Genomic DNA, 17,515 nt, shown 5'->3' on the forward strand with positions numbered 1-17,515 from the left:
CAAGCTGTACAGGTCAATAGAAGAGATAATAAAAATGCTAGTGATGACTGGTTTATTTCCTTCTGTTGGTAAAAGATTAAATCCGTATTTTTGTTATTAGAATTTATAAATTACATGCAAGTAGAACATTTTGATATAAAAATCTTTGCTTTACTTCACTGCAGGGGATTTTAATTTGTAATACTTCACTTATCTTTGCAGTCATTTTATTCTCGTCTCACAAAAGTATTTTGTTGCCCTAGCAGCAATTAGTAATGTTGACAAAAAAGGTGCGACTCTCAATGGTGACAGAAAGAAAGGCAAACTGTTGCATGCCACATGTCATTGGCCTTTGACCTGATAAAGCTTGCTCCCTCTTGATATTGCTTTTCCAGCTGTCATTTCTCACCCTACCCTGAACTTTTGATCTCTGACACATAGCTATTACTATGGCTGTGGGGATTGCGAAATGCCTTGAGATTAGATATGGAGTTGTGCTGAATCTTAGTGGCATGAGGATGGAAAGAGAAGGGGAGAGTGCACTTCCGCTCTCTAAATTAAAATATGTTTCACTCAGCTTAAACAGGGGAAGGTTAGAAGGATATTACTAGGCTTCTGAGAGAGGTCAGAATGAATTGTCTTACAACGCTTGCTGTTCTCACCATCCCAGAAAAAAAATCACCAAACTTTAGTATCTTCACCGTCATGATACCAGCTCTAATGCTAAATTACAGCCCACAGACTGAATGCAGCTTCCAAGCTTCTCATTGAAGGTGGGTTATTTGTTAGGGATCTCGATTGTACGAGATGAAATAGAAAGCTTTCAATTTCTTCCTTACAAAGCTTTGTAGTAGGCTTCCTCCAGCTTAAGTTAACTTAATACACAACTGTAGTAATAATTGGTCAAAAACATACCTTGTCATTTCAGTTGCATAGCGATCAATGTCTAGCTTCACTGTATGAAGTATGCAAATTTCTTTATGTAACTAAAGCAAGATGTTCAGTTTAAATTTACTTATCAGTATCACAAATAGGCTTACATTAACACTACAATGAAGTTACTGTGAAAATCCCCTAGTCACAACACTCTGACACCTGTGGGTACATAAGGAGAATTTAGCGTGGCTAATGCACCTAACTAGCACACCTTTGGACCGTGGGAGGAAACCAGAGCACTCAGAGGAAACCCATGCAGACATGGGGAGAACGTCCAGATTCCGCACAGACAGTGACCCAAGCCAGAAATTGAATCCAGGTCCCTGGCGCTGTGAGGCATCAGTGCTAACTACTGTGCCTCCCGCCTCAATCAGCTCAGTGATACAAAACAGTTGATGGAACTGTGGTCTCAGGAAAAGCACCACAGCCACTCTGAAGATTTGTTCCAAGTATAATAATGGGGTGGCACAGTGGTGTAATAAGAAACAGGAGTGGGCCATCTAGCCCTTCGAGCCTGCCCCGCCGTTCAACAAGATCATGGCTGATCTGTCGTGGCTCAGTTCCACATTCCCGCCCTCTCCCCATAACCCTTAATCCCCTCTCTTATCAAAAACCCATCAACCCACGTCTTAAAAATATTTAGCGAGGTAGCCTCCACCACTTCAACGGGCAGAGAATTCCAGAGATTCACCACCCTTTGAGTGAAGAAGTTCTTCCTCAACTCCGTTCTAAACCGCCCCTCCCTTTATCTTGAGGCTGTGCCCCCTAGTCCTACTATCCTTTGAGCGGGAAGAGTCTCTCCACCTCTATCCTATCCATCCCTTTCATCATCTTATACGTCTCAATGAGATCTCCCCTCATTCTTCTAAACTCTAACGAGTACAAGCCTAGTTTATTCAGCCTCTCCTCATAGTTCAACCCCCTCAACTCCGGTATCAGCCTAGTAAACCTCCTCTGCACTCCCTCCAAGGCCAAAATATCCTTGTGTAAGTACGGCGACCAAAACTGCACACAGTACTCCAGCTGCGGCCTCACCAATGCCCTATACAGCTGCAGCAAGACCTCCCTACTTTTATATTCAATCCCCCTCGCTATGAAGGCCAGCATCCCATTTGCCTTCCTGATCACCTGCTGCACCTGCAAGCTGGGTTTTTGCGACTCATGCATAAGGACCCTAAGGTCCCTCTGCACCGTCGCCTGCTGCAGTTTTTCTCCACGTAAGTAATAATCCTTCCTACCATTATTCCTACCAAAGTGGACCACCTCGCACTTGCCAACATTAAATTCCATTTGCCATTTCCTGGCCCATTCGCCCAGCCTATCTAGATCCTTCTGTAGACTCTCCACACCCTCCGCACAATTTGCCGTTCCACCAATCTTGGTGTCATCAGCAAATTTCGACACCCTACACTCGGTTCCCTCCTCCAGATCATCTATATAAATGGTAAATAGCTGAGGCCCCAGCACCGACCCCTGGGGCACTCCACTAGTCACCATCCGCCAATCCGAATAGCACCCGTTGACCCCCACTCTCTGCCTCCTATTTGACAACCAATCCTCCATCCATGCTAACACCCTACCCCCAACTCCATGGTTAGCACTGGTGCCTCTCAGCGCCAGGGTTTGACTCCCGGCTTGGGTCACTGTCTGTGTGGAGTTTGCATGTTCTCCCGTGTCTGCACGGGTTTCCTCCAGGTGCTCCGGTTTCCTCCCACAGTCCGAAAGATGTGCTGAGTAGGTGCATTGACCTAAACTGGTGTCGGAATGTGGCGCCTAAGGGAATTTCACAGTAACTTCATTGCAGTATTAATATAAACCTATTTGTGACTAATAAATAAATTTTAACTTATAACTTTCAACTTTAATTCCAAAGTGTCTTTGAAGGGTCAGGAAAGAAGTGCTAGGATAGGGTATTTCAGTGAAAAAAAACAGAAAGGGGAATGGGAAGAACAGATGTCCTGAGTGCTTGAAGCAGTAGGACTGACCTTTTTTTATACATAGCCACAGCAGGTGGTGAATTGCTGCTGAGAGAAATAGTGACACCTACATCAGAGACAAACTTTGGAGGATTCTCATTAAAAGAAACAGGAGAAAATTTTAAGCACAATAAATGAGAGAAAAGGCTGAACAAAAATGGAACAGTACTTCAAGAAGCACTAGACTTGAGAATACCTTGCCTCGTGCAAAAGTATTAAAATTACTTTAGTGCAGAATGAGATGAAATTGATGTTAACAAGAAGTGGTGCACCATATTCTTAACTGATTGCTTCCACTGTAGCTGGAGGCTATGAACGTGCTAATTAGGTTACATTTTGTGAGCAGCACTTAGAGCAGAGAACGTTCAAAGCATAAATTAATTTTCAGAGAAAAATTTCCCAGAGAATGCAATGTGGAACACTTAGGACATGAGAAATATAAACAATTATTAGAATAAGGTCCTTGAAATAAAAGGTAACAACACACATACCCAAACATCTGTATGGAATCACAATGTGAGGGTGACCTTTACATTGCTTACGGCCCTTTTTGCACCAGTTCTGTATTGTGACAGGTTGATTGGCCTCAACAACATTCATTATTTGCAGATCAGGATAAACCTAGGAGAGGAAAAAAGAATCATAAGCACAAACCAAAAGTAACAGCATTGAATTCTGTAGCCTTGTTTCAGGCAGCATTCTAGTCACAACGTTCATCTTTGAATTGTTGAATATGCAATTTTCATTGTCACTGATTCTTTGACAGAGTGCAGGATCTTAAACACTCGGAAGCAACTCTGCTCTTGAAGCGCAAGTTGTCAGTGACAACTGCTCCCTGGCAAAAATGATCTGGTAGGCTACATATGTCTGAGGATCAATAAAACTAAACATACTCTATATTCCTGGATTTGCAGGGAAACAATTATGAATTCTGGGTAATCGATTGAAAATAAAATGCATTCAATTTCACTGATATCACAATTAGAACAAAGTTTCACATCACTTAGTAATAATGACATCTTAGATTTAATTTGAAGTGGAAAATCATTACTGTAGAAATAATTTCCATCCTGATCATCAGCTTTTGCACGTGGAATTATAGTACAGTCTTTATTAAATGTGGAGTCAGTTACAGGTAAAGAAACTTTGAGGGAAACGACAAACATTTATTTAGTCTATCATGTACCACTTAACCTAATCTCATTCTTAACCTAATCAGAGCAGTATGGTGGCACAGTGGTTAGCACTATTGCCCCACAGCGTCAGGGACCCGGATTCGATTTCCAGCTTGGGCCACTGTCTATGCGGAATCTGCACATTCTTCCCTCGTGTGCACGGGTTTCCTCCGAGTGCTCAGGTTTCCTCCCATTGTCCGAAAGACGTGCTGGTAAGGTGCACTGACCACGCTAAATTCTCCCTCAGTGTACTTGAATAGGTGCCGGACTGTGGCGACTAGGGGATTTTCATAACACTTCACTGCAGTGTTATTGCAAGCCTACTTGTGACACTAATAAATAAACTTTAAACTCCTACTCGTGTCCTATTTTGAAAGCAACTGTTTAATTCTCTTAATACTTCGTGGTAGATGCAGTTTGTGTTGCATTTTCTCTTAACTGCCATTTTACTTGCAACTTTAAGTTTCGCCCTTCATTATCATCTTGTCAGGGAAAAGAATTATTTACTTTATCACAACACTTAATAATTTAAGGTCACCACTTGATCACTTTCCTACTTTGCTAATCTATGCCCTTTTAAAATTATGATCTGCAATATCCACTCTGATTTTCAATATTCTTCCCTCAATTCTGTGCCCAGCAAATCTATGCATGTAGCTGGGAGTTGACCACAGGTCCCTGGCGCTGTAAGGCAATAGCGCTGACTACTATCGTTAATAAGAACAGCCTCTCAGACCCCAGTAGAACATTCACATCCATCTTTAAGGTCTAAGAAACCTTCCTTTAACATTGTATTTCACGGCCTGTAACCATCTCTACCCATTCAACATATTCCTTTCACAGGTTTCCTTGGGTCATGTGGTATCAAGGGCTATGAGGTCCGTTATAGCATGAATTTGATATAAAAATGAAGATTCATCATTCCATGAAAACCTTGCTCCAACTTAAAGCAATTTTTACTGTGCTAATGGTCTTTCCACTTTCCAGTACTTTGTTTTGAGCACTCATTCACTTTGTTCTGATATATGTGTAGAAGTGTTCTGGACCCATGGAAACTGGGTTAAAGCTTACTCATATTGAGTATGTACGCTTATAGATAAGAGATTTTATTCCATTAGTCCAAGCTGCATTTCTACTAAGTCTTCGCTTTCTGCATGTTCAAAAAAGTGAACAGAATGAAGCAATCCTTTATGTCAATTTTACTTCATCGCATTACTGCTGTTTTATGAATACTTCCTGCAAGTGCAATTGTCAAAACTTGCATTTAAAATCTGGAAAAACACATTTTCACATCAATGTTCGCATATAATGTTTGTTTGGCTGATTTTTTTTTTAAACACCTTTTCTCCAAGTCAATTGAAATCATGCATACTTACAAAAGCATATGAAGATTAGAATGAGTCAACTCAAACAGAAAATGCTGGAAAATCTCAGCAGGTGAGACAGTTTCTATGAAGAGAGAATACAGTGTACATTTCAAGTCTGGATGATCCTTCAGTGTTTTCTGTGGATTTTGAGCCTCCTTAAAGAATAAAAATCAACGGGCCCTTTTCACGCTAACAATCTGGCAAGTTGGGGTCTCAATCAGCAACAAGCTCCTCAGATATTGGGTGTCATCTCAAACAGGAATATAAATAAGCTGCACCTCATCCCCCCTCACTCTCCCCCACAATCACCGACATTCTCACCCCACCACCTCCCCCTCCACCTCCAGACAATCATTGCTGACACTTTCCCCCAACCTCTTCCACCATTCCTCCCCCCAGACATTCATTGTCAACATTTTGACCGCACCCCTCCACAAATAAATGAGCTCCCTCCCATGGAGCACCCATTAGGACCCGCCCCAGCACTGTCAAACTGCCAGTACCAATCTGTGTCAGGGCACTGCTTGATCATGCACTCTCAGTAAGAAGTCTCACAACAGCAGGTTAAAGTCCAACCAATCTGTCTGATAGTAAACTCAAGCTTTCGGGGTTTGCCCCTTCGTCAGGTGAATGGAGAGTTCTGGCCTCAGACAGAGCATATAATAGCACACACAGTTTACAGATTACTGATTAGAATGCGAGTCTTCACAACTAACCTGCTATACAACTCTTAAACATGCAGACTGTGAGTGGAAAGAGCATTAGGCATAGGTTAAAGAGATGTGTATTGTCTCCAGACAGTACAGTAAGTGAGGTTTTGCAAACCCAGGCAAGTCCTGGGGATTACAGATAGCGCAACATGAACCCAAGATCCCGGTTGAGACTGTCCTCATATGTGCGGATCTTGGCCATCAGTCTCTGCTCAGCGACTCTGCACTGTGTGTCGTGAAGGCTGCCATGGAGAATGAAGTTTCCATGCCACTCTCTCCCAGGGGTTATACGTACTTCTATGCTCCTGAAGGGATCCCCTGAACAGGTTTATTCTATCAAATAAGAACATAAGAAATAGGAGCAGGAGTCGGCCATCTAGCCCTTCGAGCCTGCCCCGCCATTCAATAAGATCATGGCTGATCTGTCGTGGCTCAGTTCCACATTCCCGCCCTCTCCCCATAACCCTTAATCTCCTCACTTATCAAAAGCCCATCAACCCGCGTCTTAAAAATATTTAAGAAGTAGCCTCCACCACCTCAATGGGCAGAGAATTCCAGAGATTCACCACCCTTTGAGTGAAGAAGTTCCTCCTCAACTCCGTTCTAACCCCCCCCCCCCCCTTTATCTTGAGGCTGTGCCCCCTAGTCCTACTGTCCTTTGAGCGGGAAGAGTCTCTCCACCTCTATCCTATCCATCCCTTTCATCATCTTATACGTCTCAATGAGATCTCCCCTCATTCTTCTAAACTCTAAAGAGTACAAGCCTGGTTTATTCAGCCTCTCCTCACAGCTCAACCCCCTCAACTCTGGTATCAGCCTAGTAAACCTCCTCTGCACTCCCTCCAAGGCCAAAATATCCTTGCGTAAGTGCGGCGACCAAAACTGCACACAGTACTCCAGCTGCGGCCTCACCAATGCCCTATACAGCCGCAGCAAGACCTCCCTACTTTTATATTCAATCCCCCTCGCTATGAAGGCCAGCATCCCATTAGCTTTCCTGACCACCTGCTGCACCTGCAGGCTGGGTTTTTGCGACTCATGCACAAGGACCCCGAGGTCCCTCTGCACCGTCGCCTGCTGCAGCTTTTCGCCACGTAAGAAATAGTCCTTCCTACCATTATTCCTACCAAAGTGGACCACCTCGCACTTGCCAACATTAAATTCCATTTGCCGTTTCCTGGCCCATTCACCCAGTCTATCTAGATCCTTCTGCAGACTCTCCACACCCTCCGCGCAATTTGCCGTTCCCCCAATCTTGGTGTCATCAGCAAATTTCGACACCATACACTTGGTTCCCTCCTCCAGATCATCTATATAAATGGTAAATAGCTGAGGCCCCAGCACCGACCCCTGGGGCACTCCACTAGTCACCAACCGCCAATCCGAATAGCACCCATTAACCCCCACTCTCTGCCTATTTGACAACCATTCCTCTATCCACGCTAACACCCTACCCCCAACTCCATGCCCCCTTACCTTCTGCAATAACCTGTGAGGTACCTTGTCAAACGCCTTCTGAAAATCAAGACAGAACACATCCACCGGCTCTCCTCTATCCACCGCCCTAGACACATCCTCATAGAACTCCAATAAATTTGTCAGACACGACTTCCCCTTAACGAAACCGTGCTGCGTCTGCTCTATCAAGCAATTCCCCTCAAGACGCTTCGCTATTTCCTCCTTGATGATGGATTCTAACATTTTACCTACAACAGACGTTAAACTAACCGGCCTATAATTCCCTGCCTTTTGCCTGGCACCCTTCTTAAACAACGGCGTAACATTAGCCACTTTCCAATCTTCCAGCACTTCCCCGGAATCCAGCGACGTCTGGAAAAAAACCACCAAGGCATCCACTATCACCTCCGCCATTTCTTTCAGAACCCTCGGATGCATTCCATCCGGTCCTGGGGACTTGTCCACAATCAGTCCCTCCAGTCTGTCGAGCACCACCTCTCTAGTAACAACAATGTCATTGAGACCCTCCACTCCTACCACCTTCCCATCGTTAACACCCGGCAAACTATTAAATCCCCTGAATATTTAGTGAGGTAGATAATGCAGCGAAGGGCCTAGATAATTAGGCTCAAATTTATTATAATGCAATAAAAGGTTCTTGCTGATTATGGACGGGTCACCAGCAATGAGCGGGGAAGCCAGAAATCGCGATCTCCCCGGTGAAATTCATGATTTCCCATTTGCTCTGGATTTTGTGCCCCCACTGGCAGGCCCATGCAGGGTGAGCCTGGGGTCAAGATCGCACCCTCTGTCTGCAGTTTTTGCCCCACTTTTAAGGATATATTTGCATTAGAGGCAGTGCAGAAGACTCACTGGTATGAGGAGTTCTTCTATGAAGACAGGCTGAGTAAATTGGGCTTATATTCTCTGCAGTCTAGAAGATCGAGACACAATCTCATTGCAAGATACAAAATTCTGAAGGGTATTGATAGTGATGATGCTGCGAGATTGTTTCTGCTGGGTGGAGAATCTAAAACATGGAGGCATAGTCTCTGGAGAAGGGGCCAATCATTTAGGACTGAGATGATGAAAAATTAATTGACTCGAAGTATTGTGATTATCTGAAATTCTCTACCCTCGAGGGCTGTGGATGCTCCATCATTGAATACATTTAAGGCTTGGACAGACAGATATTTTAGTATCTCAGGGAATTAAAAGATATGGGGAGCAGGTGGAAAATAGAATGAAAGCCCAAGATCAGTCATGATCATACTGAATAGCAGAGCAGGCTAGATGGGCCATATGATCTATTCCCATTTCTGGTGTTCTTGTGTAATCCAGCTGAACATTTTCAATGTTGACTATATTTTAATACATGCAGCCGTGGAACTGAAAAGATCAAATGCTCAAAACTTTGTAGCTTGGTCTGATGAATTTAGTCCCTGTAAGCTAAATACACTCCACAGAGATACTTCAGCATTGTACAGTACAAATTATTTTGTTTTCTACTTAGAAGCACAATGGAGCGCATGAAAAGAAAAGGTCAAGAACTGCTAGAGTTTAGATGTAAAACAAGTCCAGCCGTTCTAGAGAACTTGAGACAAAAACAAATAAGATTGAAATTTGGTATGTTAAGTCAACTCCTACCTGCCCAACTCCTCCTTTGTGCAGATCACAGGGATAAATTCTGAGGAAGCTGAGAAGTAACAAGACCATGTTGTCATGCCTATCTTTGTAAAAATGCATTTACAGGATGTGAATAATGCTGGTAAGACCAGCACTTTGTTTGCCCATCTTATACTGTCCTTTCTGAAAGTGGTGGCAAGCCACCTTCCTGCCAGGCCACTTCAGAAAGTTGTTTTTAAAAAAACTGTTACTCCATTCTTAAAGTTACAAAGCCAATGCGCAGAGTGGACCAGGCAAACCCAAATCCATCTCCTTGCTTGCTCCAAAACCAAATAAAGGGATTAGGGAAATTGGGAGGGAGGGGGGCGCGGGGCAGGAGGAGGGGTGGGGGGCAGAAACGACAGGATCAGGATATCAAATTTGATGATCAGCCATGATCAAAATGAATGGCGGAACAGGCTCAGAGGGTTACTATTACTGATATTACTTTTTTTATACCATATTTTATTCAAATAATTGGATTTAACTTCATCCATGGTTGGAGCTTGTTTTCTGCTCATTAGTCCAGGCCTTGGGATTACTAGACTACTAATCTAACCACTATGTTACTGTATCCCTAATGCTGCTATAAAGCCTATCATGTGTAGAATACCAGATTGTCAAATGTCACCATGGTACTAATTGTTCACTGCAACAGGATTTTTCTCACCCCTCCTCCAGCTATTTACATAATGCTTTAAATGTAATAACTCCCTCTGACAAAAGCGCTCAAGTACAATTCCATAAGGGGCTGCCATTCTCCCTTACCTTGCCCTAAACATGTTAGAATATTGGCCCCTTGTCCACAGATCATTCTCCAGACTGTGTGCCCCCATGTTTTAGATTCTCCACTCAGCAGAAAACAATCTCTCAGCACTAATCTCGATCAATACCCACTGTTTGCAACGGAACCATTTTCACTAGAATAGTTTAAAATTATGGCTAAATCATCTTTTGCAAAACGCCTGAGACTCCCCATCCTCTTTCCTTTTCACGAAATGTAAAAATATTTATCATACATAATAGTTGAATTACATCCAGTTATCAGCAGCCCTGGGGCTTGCATTCCACCTGCATTACATAATGAAGTTAGCTATCACACAAAAAATTTACTCCCTCCGGCCATCATCTTTAAGCAACATAAAATGAATGCACAATGGAGCACTGTTTCACCACCTGAAGTACTTACTCATACAGCATTCAAGTAGAAATCTGTTCTGCTTCAATACCCAGTGCATTAAACAAAAACCAGGTAAGAACCCACCCTTTCTCAAACCACTCGACCTCCTCATTTGAAGTATCCTCCCTGGAGGAAAGTTCAAATGGAAATGGAATGAGTTGAGGCTGAATCACAGATTTGTTATAGGGCAGAAGGCTGTGTTCCATTCTATTTTGAACAGCGCAACAAGAGAATTTGCAATTCTCCAGTCCTCTGGTAACATCCACCCCCAAGTCTGCAGAAGCCTAAAAACATTACAGCCAAAGCCTCTGCAATTTCCACTCACTTCTTGCTGCGTCTGTAGGTGCATTTCATTTGGTCCCGATGCTTTATTGACTTTAAGTATAGATAAGCTACCCAATACCAACTTTCCAATTATCAACCTTTCAGGTTTCTAAATTACCTCTTCTCTTACCATGGCCTGAGGAGCATCATCTTCCTTGGTAAAAACAGGTGCAAAGTATTCATTTAATACATCAGCTATGTCCTCTGTCTTCAATTCCCAGCTTGGGTCACAGTCTGCGTGGAGTTTGCACATTCTCCTCGTGTCTGCATGGGTTTCCTCCTGGTGCTCCAGTTTCTTCCCACAGCCCAAAGATGTGGAGGTTAGGTTGACTGGCCATGCTAAAATTGCCCCTTACTGTCCTGAGATGTTTAGGTTAAAGGGATTAGTGGGCAAATATGTAGGGATGTGGGGGTAGGGCCTGGGTGGGATTGTAGCCAGTGCAGACTCAACAGGCCTCTTTCTGCACTGTAGGGATTGTATGATGATTTTCTGCCTTCATATGTAAATTCCTTTTGGGCCCCCTTTCAACCTCACTCCTGTTTATCACCGTTTTACTATTTATATGCTGTAGAAGACTTTGGGATTTCCTTTTATGTTAGCTGCCAGGTTCTTTTCATACTCTGTTTGCTTCTCTTATTTGCTTAATCATCTCTCCCCTAAATGTTCTATATTCTGTCTGGTTCACAATTGTAGCTTATATCTGTGCACACTTTCTTTTTTATTTCTTCAGTCATCCAGAGGGAGCACTGGATTTGATAGCCCGACCTTTCCCTTTTGAGGTAATATACCTAGTGTGATGGACTTGGATTGGAATTTTGCCACATGGATAGGAGTCTGATAGTTTGGAATCTGCTCAATTGCTGATGCATTCATTAAAAAAGTTAGCTCAGTACTACAGACCCAAAGTCAGCAGACCCAAATTATACTGCATCATTCTTAGCTCAGGGCAATGCAGAAATCTCAACATTCAAACATATGAAATATTTTAATAAAACATATGAAAAAATATATTACAAGAGGCAAATAAAGTCAGATTACATCCTTCAGTGCTTACCATTTTATTCGTTGCTTATTTAAACTGAATTTGGATGAATGCATCAGGATTTGCTGAGCGAGGCAAAGCTGAAACAGGTTCCAATGTGTGTAAAATATGCAGCATAACTGACCCAATAAAAACACCCACATTTCCAGTCCTGCATACGTCTTCTGGTCACAATTAAAGTTAAAAATAACCAAATCCTCCTGATCGTTCTTCTAAATACAACCAAATTAACTGGGCCACTGCACTTGATACTGACGCTGCAGTTTATTCATTTCCAATAATAATTGCCAAGGCACTGTAAATAAGCCTAACAAGCAAAAATCTCAAACATACATAAAAGGGTAAAGTACGACAAATGACAAGGCTAAGAGAACATATATTAAACTTTATTTATTAGTGTCACAAGTAGGCTTACATTAACACTGCAATGAAGTTACTGTGAAAATCCCTGAGTTGTCACACTCCAGTGTCTGTTTGGGTACACCGAGGGGGAGTTTAGCATAGCCAATGCACCTAACCAGCACGTCTTTCAGACTGTGGAAGGAAACCAGAGCACCTGGAGGAAACCCACGCAGACATGGTGAGAGTGTGCAGACTCTGCACGCACAACAACCTAAGCTGGGAATCGAACCCGGGTTCCTGGCGCCTTAAGGCAGCAGTGCTAACCACTGTGACTAGAACTGGAGATTATACATACACCCAGATTAAAAATAAAATGTCATGACAGATTTTTGAGCCTGTCTCTCCCTCCACAGGATGCAGGAGTCTATCAACATCCGCTTAAGAGGTCATTTGTTATGCACAGATGCTGTCAATGTTTAGCACCAAGCTGGCGATGTGACTGTGGGATGGATCACATCCATGAGAAATAATGCCCACGTATAAATTTGACAGAGAAGGTCAATGTGTGGAATTAGAAACATAAATCTATTTTTTTTAATCTAGAAAAATAAACGTGATTCAGTGAGATCAGCTAACTCAGCAAAGACCAAGTTTAGCCATCAAGACATCAGGAACACTTTGTAGAGTTTGTAATTAGTGCCATACAGTTTGGGAAAAGATTTGGAATAGCATGTAATGAGTGTCACATGATGATATTTTGGGGAAAGGAAAATCCTGAGCAGTAGTTGTAGAAATTCACTGCCCTCTGATTGCACAGAATGCGAAATGAAGTTGCCATTTGGCCCTTTAACCAGCTGCCTGTTGGAGAAAAGCAGCCAGTCCCGGTGCGCAGCTTTTCCCTGTCACCCTGCACATACTTTACTTTCATGCAGCTAGCCAAATCTTCCTGAAAGCCACAAATGAATCTGTCTCCAACCTACTCAGGAAATGTATTTCCAATCATTATTATAAATAGCGACTAGCAGTCCCAATACTGACCCTTCCCACCATTTGCCATTCTGAATAGCTACACTTTACTCCTACCCATTCTGCTGCTTTTCTCCTGACTCCACACGGTCTGACCTTAATCCTTATTAGTCATTTACCTCATTGAAAGCTTTATGGAAATCTTGATACATTACATCTACTAAATTACATTCATCTGCAATCCTTGTAGATTAACATAGGGAATAATGAATTTGGTCAAGCAAGACTTGTTCTTCATTATAATGTTTTTGAATTGTAGAATCATAGAATTCCTGCAGTTGCAGAACGAGGCCACTTGGCCATTGAACCTGTACTGACAACAATCCCACCCAGACACTATCCCTACAACCCCAAGTATTTACCCTGCTTGTCCCCTTGACTCTCGGGTCAATTTAGCATGGCTGATCCTCTTAACAGGCATATCTTTGGAGTGAGAGAGGAAACCAAAGCACCCAGAGGAAACCCACGCAGCCGGAGGCAGAACTTGGAAGTCACCCAAGGCTGGAACTGAACCTGGGTCCCTGGTGCTGTGAGGCAGCAATGCTAACCATTGTGCCACCGTACCACCCACACTTGGTTTTGGTTTGGTTTGAGATATTTCAGACCAAACGCTTTGGTTTTGAGATATTTCTATTTACTCCTTCAGTAAAGACTCCATTATTTAAGGGATACAGAAAATGTCTAAGGAACTTCAAGCCAGTAAGTTTATGGATATAGAATGTCAGAATAAAAACATAGCAATAAATTCATGCACAACAATAGTTATGAAGTGCGGTCTAGAGCATCCCCTTGAAGACAGGGTATTAAAGCCACAGAGTGTACACAGATTCAGGAGGATTACACTAAATTCTGTACGCTCTCTCATTTTCTTCTCCCCTATGTACTCCATGAATGGAATGCTTTGTGTGGACAGCCTGCAAGAAACAATACTTTTCACCATATACCAATATATGTGACAACAACAAATCAAATCAAGTGGATAGTACTAGGGAAACTACATAAGTTTACACTGATTTAGTGCCTTTAACTTAATAAAATGCCCCAGGCGCCAAAGTCTTATCAAAAGAAAATTTGACACCGAGTCACACAAGGTGGCAGGAGCCAATTGTTTGGTCAAAGAGAGAGATTTTAAGAAGTGCCTTAAAAGGAGGAGATTGGTAGACAGATTCAGGGAGGAAATTTAAAGCTTAAGCCTAAGCAGCCGAAGGCACTGGCAACAATGGTGGATAGGTTAAGACCAGGGAGGCCAGAGCTGAAGGAATGCAGAGATTCTGAGAGTTGCAGAGGGTTACACAGGTAGGGAGGCACGAGGTCAGGAAGAGTTCCAAAAATAAGGATGAGAATTTCAAAATTGAGGCACTGCCAGACCAGGAGCAAATGCAGGTCACCATGACTATTTCCAATAGATCAGAGCAGGAGATTTAATCAAGATTTTAAAATTATTAATGGTTGTGACAAAGCAAAGAAAAATTAGGTTTTTGTTAGGCATTCAGCATTTTGGAGTTCTCAATTTAAGAATGTCATTAACGTGTGGAAATGGAATGGGAAAATCTTTCCCTGCAGCTTTTTGAGGCAGCGAACATTTTGCCACAAGAATTGAATGATCTATGCAGGAGTCATTTAGCTCAGTTGATTTGATTTATTATTGTCACATGTATTGGTATACAGTGAAAAGTTTATGCTCTATACAAAGCATACCGTCCATACCAGAAAGAAGAGGTTGCAGAATGTAGTGCTGCAGTCATAGCCAACTGAATATAAGGTAGGTCCATTCAAAAGTCTGATGGTAGCAGGGAAGAAGCTGTTGAGTCGGTTGGTACTTGACCTCAGAATTTTGTATCTTTATCCTAATGGAAGAAAGTGAAGAGAGTATGTGCGGGGTGCGTGAGGTCCTTGATTATGCTGGCTGATTTTCCGGAGCAGCAACAAGTGTAGATGGGTGGAAGGCTGGTTTGCATGATGGACAGGGCAACGTTCACAACACTTTGTAGTTTCTTGCAGTCTTGGTCAGAGCAGGAGCTATACCAAGTTGTGATACATCCAGAAAGGATGCTTTCTGTGGTGCATCTGTAAAGATTGATGCGTGTTGTAATGGACACGCTGAATTTCCTTAGCCTCCTAAGTGGAGGCGTTGGTGGGCTTAACCATAGCGTACGTGCGAAAAGACCAGGACAAGTTGTTGGTGATCTGCACACAAAAACTTGATTTCCACTTCATCCCCGTTGATGTTGACAGAGGCAGGTCCTTCACTATGCTTCCTGAAGTCAATGACTATCTCCTTCATTTTACTGATGTTGAGGGAAAGATTATTGTCATCGCACCATTTCACCAGATTCTCTATTTCTTTCTTGTACTTTGTCTCATTTTTAAAAAAAACTCATTCATAAGAACCTAAGAAATAAGAGCAGGAATAGGCCATCTAGCCCTTTGAGCCTGCCCCGCCATTCAATAAGATCATGGCTTATCTGAAGTGAATCAGTTGCACTTTCCCACTTTCTCCCCATAACCCTTAATTCCCTTGTCTATCAGAAATCTATCCACCCGTGACTTAAATATATTCAATGAGGTAGCCTGCACCACTTCAATGGGCAGAGAATTCCAGAGATTCACCACCCTTTGAGTGAAGAAGTTACTCCTCAACTCCGTTCTAAACTGCTCCCCCCCTTATTTTGAGGCTGTGCCCTCTAGTTCTGCTATCCTTTCTAAGCAGGAAGAATCTACCTCTACCCTATCTAGCCCCTTCATTATCTTGTAAATCTCTATAAGATCCCCCCTCAGCCTTCTAAACGCTAATGAGTACAGACCTAGTCTACTCAATCTCTCTTCATAAGCTAATCCCCTCCAGTATCAGCTTGGTGAACCTTCTTTGTACTCCCTCCAAGGCTAATATATCCTTTTGCAAATACGAGGACCAAAACTGCACACAGTAGAATGTGGGCATTGCTGGCTGGCCAGCATTTATTGCCCGAGTTGAGAGTCAACCTCATTACTGTGGCTCTGGAGTCACATGTAGGTCAGACCAGATAAGGTGGTAGATTTCCTTCCTAAATGACATTAGTGAACAAGGTGGGTTTTTTTCCCCCGACAATCAACAATGGCTTCACAATCATTAGTAGATTCTTAATTTCAAATATTTTATTATTGAAGTCAAAGTCCACCACCTGCTGTGGCAGGATTCAAACTTGGCTCCCCCGAACATTAGTTGAGTATCTGGATTAATAGTCTACGATAACACCACTCGGTCATTGACTCACTACAGTAGTGTCATCAGCAAACTTGAAAATTGAGTTGGAGGGGAATTTGGCCACACAGTCACAGGTCTATGAAGCGCATAGTAAGGGGCTGAGGACACAGCTTTGTGTGGCACTGGTGTTGAGGATTACCCCGGAAGAGGTTCCATTGTATATCCTTAACGATTGCTGTCTGTGGGTTCGGAGTTTAGGATCCAGTTGCAGAGCAAGGAGCTGAGACCTAGGCCACAGAGTTTGGAGATGAATTTTGTAGGAATAAATGGTGTCGGAGGCTAAACTGTAGTCAATAAATAGGAGTCTGATAATAGGAGTGTTCCAGGTTGCATGTCAGGCCAGAGGGATGGCATCTGCTGTGGACCTGTTGCAGCTATAGGTGAACTGATTGGATCTAGGGATCTGGGAGGCCAGAGTTGATCTGTGCCATGACTAACCTTTTGAAGCACTTCATAATGATGGATGTCAAAACAGCTGGCGACAATCATCAAGGTACACTGCCTGTTTTTTTTTGGTGTGGATGTGCCGGTATTGGACTGGGGTAAACACAGTAAAAAGCCTGACAACACCAGGTTTTAGTCCAACCGATTTATTTGATAGTAAACCCACAAGCTTTCGAGGGGACTCCCTCTTCGTCAGATGAATGGAGAGTTCTGGCCTCGGACAGAGCACATAAAGCACAGACAGTTTAGAGATTACTGACTAGAATGTGAATCTTTACACCCAACCGGCTGTTCAAGTCCTAAAGTGGCCGACAACGTGTGTGGAAGGAGCACTGATCACAGGTTAAAGAGATGTGTATTGTCTCCAGACAGCACAGAGAGTGAGGTTTTGCAAACTCAGGCAAGTCACGGGGGTTACAGATAGTGCGGCATGAACCCAAGATCCCTGTTGAGACCGTCCTCGTGTGTGGGGAACTTGGCTATCAGTCTCTGCTCAGCAGCTCTGCGCTGTCGTGTGTCGTGAAGGCCGCCTTGGAGAACGCTTACCCGAAGGTCAGAGGCTGAGTGCCCGTGACCACTGAAGTGTTCGCCAACAGGAAGGGAACAGTCTTGCCTGGTGATTGTCGAGTGATGTTCATTCATCCGT

General features: G+C 43.1%; 1 protein-coding gene across 2 annotated transcripts in view; it reads right to left on the reverse strand.

Annotated features, from left to right (window-relative positions):
- LOC145353057 (amyloid-beta precursor protein-like) overlaps positions 1-17,515 on the reverse strand; it is a 200,281-nt gene that overhangs the window by 97,942 nt on the left and 84,824 nt on the right. For both annotated transcript variants that reach the window (XM_080203396.1, XM_080203395.1), the window contains exon 3: positions 3,383-3,512. In XM_080203396.1, coding sequence (XP_080059522.1) covers positions 3,383-3,512 — 130 coding nt within the window. The remainder of the gene's footprint in view (positions 1-3,382; positions 3,513-17,515) is intronic.

Source organism: Carcharhinus amblyrhynchos, chromosome 15 (assembly GCF_965287045.1).
Source record: "Carcharhinus amblyrhynchos chromosome 15, sCarAmb.v2.hapA, whole genome shotgun sequence".
Classification (NCBI taxonomy): domain Eukaryota; kingdom Metazoa; phylum Chordata; class Chondrichthyes; order Carcharhiniformes; family Carcharhinidae; genus Carcharhinus; species Carcharhinus amblyrhynchos.